The 9,380-nt window shown below is 41.7% G+C and overlaps 1 protein-coding gene across 4 annotated transcripts; it reads right to left on the minus strand.

Moving 5' to 3' along the window:
- Nucleotides 1–3,154: 3,154 nt before the first annotated feature.
- Nucleotides 3,155–7,999, minus strand: LOC140307473 (calcitonin-1-like). Of its 4 annotated transcripts, none has more exons than XM_072386380.1 (5): nucleotides 7,871–7,998; nucleotides 6,900–6,991; nucleotides 5,941–6,075; nucleotides 4,041–4,216; nucleotides 3,155–3,878 (listed from the first exon to the last, which is right to left on the minus strand). In XM_072386380.1, the coding sequence occupies exons 2-4, from the start codon at nucleotides 6,983–6,985 to the stop codon at nucleotides 4,054–4,056; spliced, it is 384 nt and encodes a 127-aa protein (XP_072242481.1). In that variant the 5' UTR covers nucleotides 6,986–6,991; nucleotides 7,871–7,998; the 3' UTR covers nucleotides 3,155–3,878; nucleotides 4,041–4,053. The 4 variants fall into 4 exon arrangements, with proteins under 4 accessions (XP_072242481.1, XP_072242482.1, XP_072242479.1 ...); XM_072386381.1 differs by having other exon boundaries at nucleotides 4,041–4,213; nucleotides 7,871–7,997; XM_072386378.1 differs by lacking the exon at nucleotides 3,155–3,878 and having other exon boundaries at nucleotides 4,125–5,155; nucleotides 7,871–7,999.
- Nucleotides 8,000–9,380: the final 1,381 nt, after the last annotated feature.

The following is a 9,380-nucleotide window of genomic DNA, read 5'->3' on the forward strand; positions in this document are numbered from 1 at the left end:
ACACACAGAGAATTCACATTATTCGTGTTAGTGTGTACAGGCCAATGAGGGACTGCTTTTCAGTCACAATTTCTGATGCGTTTATCCAGCTGATGAAAGAAATAGAAACATTTGTGGATTAAAACAGCTTTACAGGGAATTCAGCTGTATTAGAATGCAGTTACACTTTACTGCTTTGGAGCATCCAGCACCTCGGTCCATTTCAGTCTGGTTGAAAGTATACATGCAAGACTGATGCAAACCCTAACTGCAGTATCTGGGTGTGTTAGTCCAAATTTGTTAAGATAAATTTTGTGAGATTTGGTCAATCTAATATGTTTACAGCCATTTTAAAAGTCCTGGTTTGGTTTGACTGAAACAATTTTTTCTAGTGTCATATGAATCCCCTTACTGACATTTGAGATAAAAACAAATAAAAAGAATCCAGGCTTAGAATAGACATTGAATGAAAGACTAAGTATGTTGGCATTTGTTGTTTAAAACATCCATTGCATATCGTTTTCATTAAGCAGTCTTTTGTTGAATACCATTTCCATCCGGCTTTAAAAGAACTCTTAATGAGTGCAATGTCTGAACACAAGGGGAATGCCCAGAGCTTCTGATGTGTCCATTTCAACAGCTGTGGGACAAATTGTATGATGCTTTAAACATTGAATGCAAGGCAATATTTAAAAGGTTCTGTAAAAACTGCTCGTGAATGTTATGAATATAAATGAAACCAAGCAGACTCTTTGTTTTTCAGTAAAACCAATAATATGCTAAGTTGGATAATCTAGTGGAACAGAAGAGAGCCCAGACAAAACATCATGACTGCAGCTCTGTATTTTTCCCCAACTTCAAATTACTCTTTAAAACATTATAAGAAAGCATCTTCCAAACCCCCAAGTTTTGAAATGGGTTTGTGGTGAAGGTTTCTGGGAACTCGACTAGTGGCACGTCCTCTCTTTGGAGATGGGGGCTTTCTTTTTGGTTTCTCTCATACGAACTGTCTAATTCCAGACTGGAAGGGCCCCGTTGAAAGCAGCTGTGTACGATTAGGACTGCTATTCTCATTTACAAAGTAAGATTGTTAGATTACTGAAGAGAAAGGAGCTTAAAACCAAACCGACCCCACGAATCAGCCCTCAACCTCCCGTCCTCCTCAATCATCAGGATTATAGCTTTTTCTTTTTTCCTTTTCAGTCATGCAAGAAAAATTTCCATGTGGATTCCAGCATGACTCCAACTTCGGCACTGATTCGCTCCAGACAGACAGACAGAGACAAGCAGAGAAGATAGTCTGACTGAGAATAAGTGGAAAGACTGCAAAAACAAGTGACAGATGAGGCTTTTAGGACTTGAGGGAGAATAGAGCTTAAATCCCCTTTTTTGCTTATACTCGAGTAGCCTTGGTTCTCATATTAGCCCTACATATTCATCTGGGAAATAATAAATCATCCAGTTGAACAGTCAGACTTCCTGACAGTCATTTAGGCATCCGCTATTGATAATTGCCATTTTCCTCACATAGTTCTCATATTTCACATGTACTCGATCCAACGTTTGGCAAGAACACATTTGTTGGTGCTGACAGCTCTTGTGTGCTTGCTCATGAAGCGCACTGTGACAAATATCTTGCATTTGCTCTGGTGCGCACTTGGCACTCATCCGTGTAGCCAAATAGGATCAACTATATCCTGTTTTTCACTTTCAACCACTTTGAATGGGCTCATTATCCCCTCACTTTCCAAATTTTTGTAATCCGAAACCAAAAGATCTTTTATTTATTCCTCCCTCAGCCTTTTTTGTTTGTTTGGGATTTTTTTTAAACATTGTTTAAGATATTTGACACCTCTGGTAGAGCATGCACATTTTTTTCATCAAGAAAATACGACGTGAAACATGAAATGTGATTATGTTTTATGGCCTTTTCATCGTTATGTACATGTGTGGGATGAATGTTTTACTTTGTGTTGCAGACCTTTCCAGGTATTATGTGGTATTTATTGATATTTTCCAGGTGGTTATGTAGGTATTATGTTGTGGTATTCTTGTTAGCTTTCCTAAACAACCTCACACAATGAGTAATCTGCTGACGAAATGCCCACTACAACCAGTCCTGTTAGTAACTACTGAGGAATACGATATTCAGTTCTTGCATTCCTCTGCTGGCCCTGGATTTGTGTTTGCTACCTCTTTTGACCAGATAGAAGATGTTTGGATGAGACATTGTGTGATACTCCTACAGGGATTTTTTTCAGGAAAAGATGATAAAGTGAAGAAAGGGTGAAGACATTCTTTTTCCATTCAGTTGGTCATTTGTGAATATAAACAACAGCAGCTGCTGAGGAAGGCTGGAAAAACTGGTGATGCGTGCAGAGGTCACGTTTATCATCCTTGGAATATCTTCTAATGTTTCCCTTACTGGGTGCAGTCAGGGAGACTGCAGAGCTCCACTGAAACTTTTGACAAGATCATTTCATTGCCATCTATTGGAGCACTGCTGTAAAAACAAGTGAACCCCAAAAATGTTCAGTCACACTTCATGTAACATTTGATGATCAAAAATGAAGCGCAGCATGTAAAGGTGAAAGGAGACTCTTGCATAATGTTTGAGCTTGTAAAACAAAGTCTTTTCCTGTGTGTAAATGGTAGAACTTTGTATCCTCTGGCTCAGTTATATAAACATGTACATATACCTTCTTTGGAGCTAAAGAAGAACAAGTCTGACTGCAGGTTTGGCTGCCTTTTATTAAGCAATTCCCCATGCACTTTTTTTTTCTCATATCACGTATCTCATCATATCCATGCCACTGAGGTGTCAGTCATAGATACGCCCAATGAAAGTGATGTGTACACCTCCATCTGTGCAACAGTGATGTGCATGACTGAGAATTTGATTTGCAATATTAATATTAACTTATTATAGATGTGTGCTACAAGTTTTCAGCATGGGGCTGTGCATCAGTCAGTGGGAAGGACAATCAAATAATCACAAGGTATTCGGTTCCTATGAGGTTCTAAATATCATTTATAATTTATGGACAATGTTTTTCAATATTAACAGTACAAATATAAACTTCACATGATATAATCCTCCTCTTACTTTCATGCAGTTTCTTCCTACACCTGCTTGAAAATCTTTGAAGAACAACACAAGTACCCCAAACCCGAGTGTATCTAAAATACATTTTAATCTTGCTGAAATTTTGTTTTCACAATATTGTTTACAATATCAATTTCTCTTCATTTTCTTCATCCTCGTTCTGGATCTTCTTTATCATCTCGAAACAGAGCTGTACAATCATGTTCATGTAAATAGTTTCTACATCAAGGCACAAGACAACAGCCGTTGCGGGGAGGGCCTTGGGTAGGCTGATCTTTAATGGCGTCCCTCTGGCACACGGGGAAGCGGGGTACCCTCGGGAGGAAGGAGCACGATGGAAAATGTTGAAGTATGGATTTCTGCTGGGGAGGCAGAGGGGGGAGGTGGCATGGTAGAAATGTGCTCTAACGAGGTGAAAGGTGGAAAATAAGAAAGTGATCACCACTGCTATTTTCATTTTATTTTCCAATGATTTTCATGTATAAAAAAGAGGAACCTTTTGGGTGTTTCTTTTTTTTTTTCTTTCTTTCTTAAGGAGTTCATTTGTTCATGTACATGAAGTAAAGTGCTTTTTTTCTTTTTTTTTTAAATCTCTCTTATTTGCCAAAAGCAAAAGGTTTCACTAACAGAATGGAAATGGGAACGAGACGTCCTTTATTTTTCCCGTAAGACTGTGAAAGAGTGGATAAAGGGCCAGTTCTGTGATTATTTTCTGCTCAATTTTGCTTTTGTTGATTTTTGTTCACAGGAGGTTTTTCTTTTTTATGATGTTTTTTTTTTCGGGTTTCAACCTCTGGAAGACAAGAAGACAGGCAGAAACAAAGGAAATCAATGTAAATCTAAGGCAAGGTATTGAAAGGACAATACTGACTGATGGTCATCATTGACAGGTGATTACATTGGTCATTTACGCTATCTTAAAAGTCTGAACTTAGTAATCTCTGTCTGCATTTACCGTGTCGGAGCGCTCACATCTGGGTGCTTCTCCTCCGCCTGCCAAAGGCCTTGGGACCGACGTTGGTGGGGACGAAGTTGCTGTTGCCCATTCCCCCTGATCGGCTAAGGAAGTCTGCCAGGCGGTGAGTCACGCAGGTTGCTGTGTTGCAGGCTCGCTTCTGTGCTGTAACGCTGCTTCAGGAGAGCAACCATGGGTTAATGCCAAGCTCTGATATGATATTCATCAATTCAGTACAAAAACACAGACCAAAACACATACACACACACACACACACACACACACACAGTATTTATGCTGACAGTTCATATTACATGTGTCACAGCACAGAAAATACATTAAGCCCGGACAGACATATTAAAAGTACAAATCGAGCATGCACAGCACTTACGTTCTTACCTTTGAGCTTGGGGAGGGCTTCTTAGATAATTAGAAATTCTGAACACGTCAAGTGTTCACATGTACCCACTGACTGTTTTAGTGTCTTTATAAATGACAATGAACTAAGGCTTCCTGGTAGAAAAATACGTTTATTGAACAACAAACATGGTGTCATGGGTGGATTATTTATTAATGTTTAGATTAAGTGATCTTTCTCAACTCTTAACTTTAAGAGGCTTTGAAATGCCATCAATTGACTTCACGTACAGTACACAGAGATGGATGTCTTGAACTGGCTCCTGAATTACACTTGTGAAAATGAAAGCTGATTGTCTTAAATAAAAGAAACTCATTACTCTCTGCCAAAAAAAAGGAGGGAAAATAAGTAAGAGGATTAAAAAGTCTTATTCTTTCGAGCAGGTGAAGTCAGCATGCACTTTCCAATCTGAAGAGGAGGATGACAGGAGAAGAGGTAAGGGGAAAGGAAAAAAAAGGAAGCGGAGGAGGAGATATGGGAAAGGGGAGAAGGGCGGGTGAGGAGGGGTTAGATGCTGTCAAACGTCTCGCCGTAGCTTGCATAGCTGTCGCTCTCAGGCGCACTGCGCTTCTTGCCGGGCGTCCCTGCTCCCACGTTCGTGCGAGGGAATGTCTGCAACTTGTGCAGCTCCTGAGACAGTTTGCCCAACACGCAAGTGCTGAGGTTGGAGCAGCGCTTGGTTAGGGGTCTGTCCATGCTGTTGGGGAGGGGACACACAAAAGACATGCAGAGAGCAGGCTCAAAGGTATGGGAAAACATGCAGGTACATTCGTTATCACCTGTCTCACCTTCCCATTCACACACCAATGCACTTGCATGCATTTCTATCTCATGCCGTCACGATTTTAAAAATGTAAACAAATAAAACTAACTTCAATCAATACAGCATCATGCCGCCCCTTTGTAAAGATTCAAAGAACCTTTCATTCATTCTTTCATGTGCCAAAACCTTCACTCCCAACCCAGTCAGTCTCACGCCATTTACACCCAGAACAGACTATCCAGTCACCTCCCACTGTCATGCAACTTCCTTTAACTGATGTCATGCACACTTAATCGTTCTGATAAGCAAATAATCTATTCACATGCCCAGCAGGCAGCATTAGTCTGTTCACATGTCAAAATCAAACTCATCCATGCAGGGGCAGGGTCTTGACAGAGAATACTTTTTTTTTTTTATGAAAATCCAATTTTCCTCCCTTTTGGCCTTCTAAAAAGTACATACCTCTTGGTCAGACTGACCCCAAGATGCATCCTCATTGGTGTTAAAGTGAAACCAGAATATGATGAAGCCCTTAAAACATGCAGAGGTTTTTGGACAGTCAACCAAAAATTACCTGTCCTTTTTCCTTTCTTTTTACCTTTAGTTTTAAGGGTTTAGTTTTACCAGTTCTTTTCTACTCTGTCATTAGTCCAATCCTCAACTGGTTGTCTCTGTATTGGAGGAAAGGTTAAACAGTTTGAATAAAGAATCATGTGTACCTGTTTCCTTCAGTTGCCTGCTGCTCCAACTCCTCTGCTGTCATCTGCACAAACTCCTTGACAATGGCGTTGAGTAACCTTCGCGCTTCATAGTCCGTGAGCGTGACTCGGTCTGACATGGACTCCAAACCCGGTCTGTGTTGAGGGGGTGAGCGGGGGAAGGTTAGAGGTCACGGGGTTGGAAGGGGAAAGGAATTGAGGTCAGAATTAATGTAGATCCCTTGCTAGAGTTATCGCTTGCAGTTAAAAGGATGGGTGGCGGGATGTTTGACGTGTTGGGGTGGGGTAGGGTGCTGGTGGAGTAGATGGGTCGATAGGAGGGGTGGGGGAGAAGGAGCTGAGACGTCACCACCTATGAGAGGAATGACGTCTGAGTTGGAGGGCCACTGGCCAACAACGGAGGGGAAACAATCTGGGGAAAGTGCCCCATTTGAGATAGGGGCTGATGTCCAACCAGATTTAGATTTATTACTAAATCGATAGCTTCATGAGAACAGAGCAGGGAGCGGCTGCAACGGGGCTTCATATAGTTATATAGATCTCTTTTATTTCAATCTGAAGTGAATTTTACTCCTTTTTTTTGTTTCCAATGTTTCAAAAGTGAAACTGGGAACTATTTCATTAGTTATGTTGCAGGTGTAAAAAACAGACAAATGGAAAACTTGCTGCGCAAAGTAAGATTAACCAGAAAAATGACAATTGTCTATTTTGTACATTTACATAAATCTTTTATTAGTACTGCCAACATTTCTAAATTTTGTAATTTAGTAATCTTTTTAATTATGATACTAAATATAAACTTCTTTAAAGCTCTTCAAAACCTGTTTTTACATCCTCCCTCTCACTTGTCGCTTGTAAAACTAACAATACTTTCCAGATTTTACATCCATTGTACTTTTCCACGCATTTACCAGCGCCTGGTAACTGAGAGTCTCAAGTGTGAATGCTGAGTGTCTCACCTGGCAGGGGCGGCTTGTGAGCAGTACATCTGGCAAATGACCAGGGCGTAGGCAACGAGGAAAGCAGAGATCTTCAGCATAACCATGGTCCCCTAAACAGCGACAAAGACAGCACCCCCTCCATCAGCTTCTTGTGCACAAAACTGCAGCAGCTCACAAATGCATCTACAAAGCAACACATCTAGGAAATGTATTTGCCGGTGTCTGATCTTCTTGTGCTGTAGAGATGAAGTCGCAACATGAAAAACTCAGCTTAGTTGTTGCCACATCTCAGTGTCCTGCTGAACAACCTAACACACATAGTCTTCTTCCTCAATAGGCATTGTTCCAAAATATCCAGCCGAGAGCACAGGACATTGAGTTCTGTCATGTCGTACGCTGCAGGTGACATGCTTGCTGGTTGGAGTGTGTGTTTGTGTGTGTAGGTGCGTGTGTCTGTGTGTGTGAGTAGGTAAGGGTCCTAGACTGTGCAATGTAGGTAGGACTTGCCAGTGCGGGAAGAGGAGGGGTGAAAAGAGAAGTGGGGGGGGACTCCAAGCTTGCCAACTCCCTCAGGGACCAGTGCATTAGTGTAATGAGCTGCCAGCACTCACACACACACCGTCTGACACACACATACACTCAAACCTGGTTTATTCTGCCCATTTTCCTCAGTCGCATGGTGCTCTTAACTTCAGCTTCTCTGCTTTTTTGAGAACTTTTTCTTCCCTTCTTTAATACCCTTTCACCCTATTTCTCTGTTAGTCTCAGTCTTTGGGTTCAAGTAGAAGACTTCACAAAAATGGATGGTACTGATACAGGTGACCCCAGCAGCCGCACTCCATAATCATTACCAACATCATCGTATCACCGGTGTCTAACACAGCGACTCTGCATCCATATCCCTTCTGATCCACATAAATGCACGCAACCGAGAGTCAAAATGCACTTCCAACATGTTCCCCAACACAACAGTGAAAGTCAGCACTTACCTTCAATGAAAATCGCCCAGCAAAAAAAAAGTAAATAAATGTATATCTCTATGAATCTCTATGCAAAACACAATAAGTTGACTTTCTCTCAACTTGCAGAACAACTCTTGATTCTGTTGCATGCAGCGCCAACACACCAGCCTATATATCCCACCACTTGGGTTTGTGCATTGACTGTGTAGGTGTTTAATTATCCGCTGGCAGCCAATCACGTCGCTCTGATGCTACGGTAAGCCAATGGGATGCCTCCCCTCGGTCTTGGCTTGCTAATAAGGGATATGGCTTTTGTGCTGACGTCATTCCTCAGTCACTAAGTGCTCCATTCACAAAATCCACCAGTCATTTGGACCATTTGCTATCCCCAATTTGCATTGATGTCATTAATTAAATAGTAGGCAAAGCAAACTGGTGTCCGTGAAGGAGCTTCACCAGCAATAAATATTTAAAGAACCTTCCAAAAATTTTATATTTCATGGTATATCTCAAATTCCAAATCAATAGGGGCACCCCCACCCTACCCCAACCACCCTCTCTAGGAAGCACTTGCTGGCGGGGCCATCTGCTGGGGAGGGACATATACTACACAGTGACGCACTCCTTGGCTCTTCATTCATAACGCTGCTTGGATAGCACCAACTTCAGCACTATAGCTCAGCTAAGACTATCCACAATCAGCTTATGTAATCAGCTGGTTATTGATTTGATTTTGGACAAGATGACCTCTTCACCGGGGCTTATACACTCATTCCATTTTGCATATTAAAAGTGTCTGTTCAGTAACTGTTAGTACATCCAATTTAATAATTTGAAATCAGAATGATTAAGCTAAGACTTTGTTCCCTTCTTGCCACAGGTACTGTATCTACTCTGACTGCAGTAAAGCCAAAGTATGATACCCTCGCTCCTCTCTACAGTGAAACATCAGACTATATTAAGTTAATAAAGTGATACCACAGTCAGTCAGTCCAGTAATGATCACTGCTGCCTGGGCCTCCTCCCACACACCGAGCAAATGACCAATCGATGACAGCCTGCGACAAGAGCCGTTTCTCAAAAGCAATTACACAACTGTTTGTTGTGCATTGTTGTCTCAGTGCCCTGCTTTTTCATTAGTGTACAGAGCAGTGTGTGTGTATGTATGTGTGTGTGCTCATGCCTCAGCTGTCTCAGATGAGAATGCTTGTGTGTAAAGTGTGTATCTCTTTTTGTGTGTCTCTGCATGGCGGACAAAATGAATGGGCGACGAGTAGGTGTGTATGTGTAAGACGATATGTCAGAGTAAACGAAGGGGAGGAGTTGCTTCTCCATGTCTGCGTCACAGAGGAACCCCATTAGACAGGATGAGCCTTTTAGTGCTATTGAGCCACATGGCCCAGCTTTGTCAGCCACTAAATCACTGCTGAATAGACAGCTGCCTGGTCTCAAGCTACATCTATGCACTTGCAGTGCAATCGGCATATCTGCAGTCCAGCACGACTTACCGCAGACAACTTTCTCACCACCAAGAATC

Source organism: Leuresthes tenuis, unplaced genomic scaffold (genome assembly GCF_036924035.1).
Source record: "Leuresthes tenuis unplaced genomic scaffold, fLeuTen1.0.hap1 SCAF_5, whole genome shotgun sequence".
NCBI classification, from domain to species: Eukaryota; Metazoa; Chordata; class Actinopteri; order Atheriniformes; family Atherinopsidae; genus Leuresthes; species Leuresthes tenuis.

Excerpts from the sequence above, each read along its gene's own strand:
- LOC140307473 (XM_072386378.1), bottom strand. The coding sequence starts at position 6,985 with ATGGTTATGCTGAAGATCTCTGCTTTCCTCGTTGCCTACGCCCTGGTC. Across the intron at positions 6,076-6,899 it reads TCACAAGCCGCCCCTGCCAG|ACCGGGTTTGGAGTCCATGT; the intron begins GTGAGACACTCA and ends CCCTCAACACAG. Across the intron at positions 5,156-5,940 it reads CAGGCAACTGAAGGAAACAG|CATGGACAGACCCCTAACCA; the intron begins GTACACATGATT and ends CCTCCCCAACAG.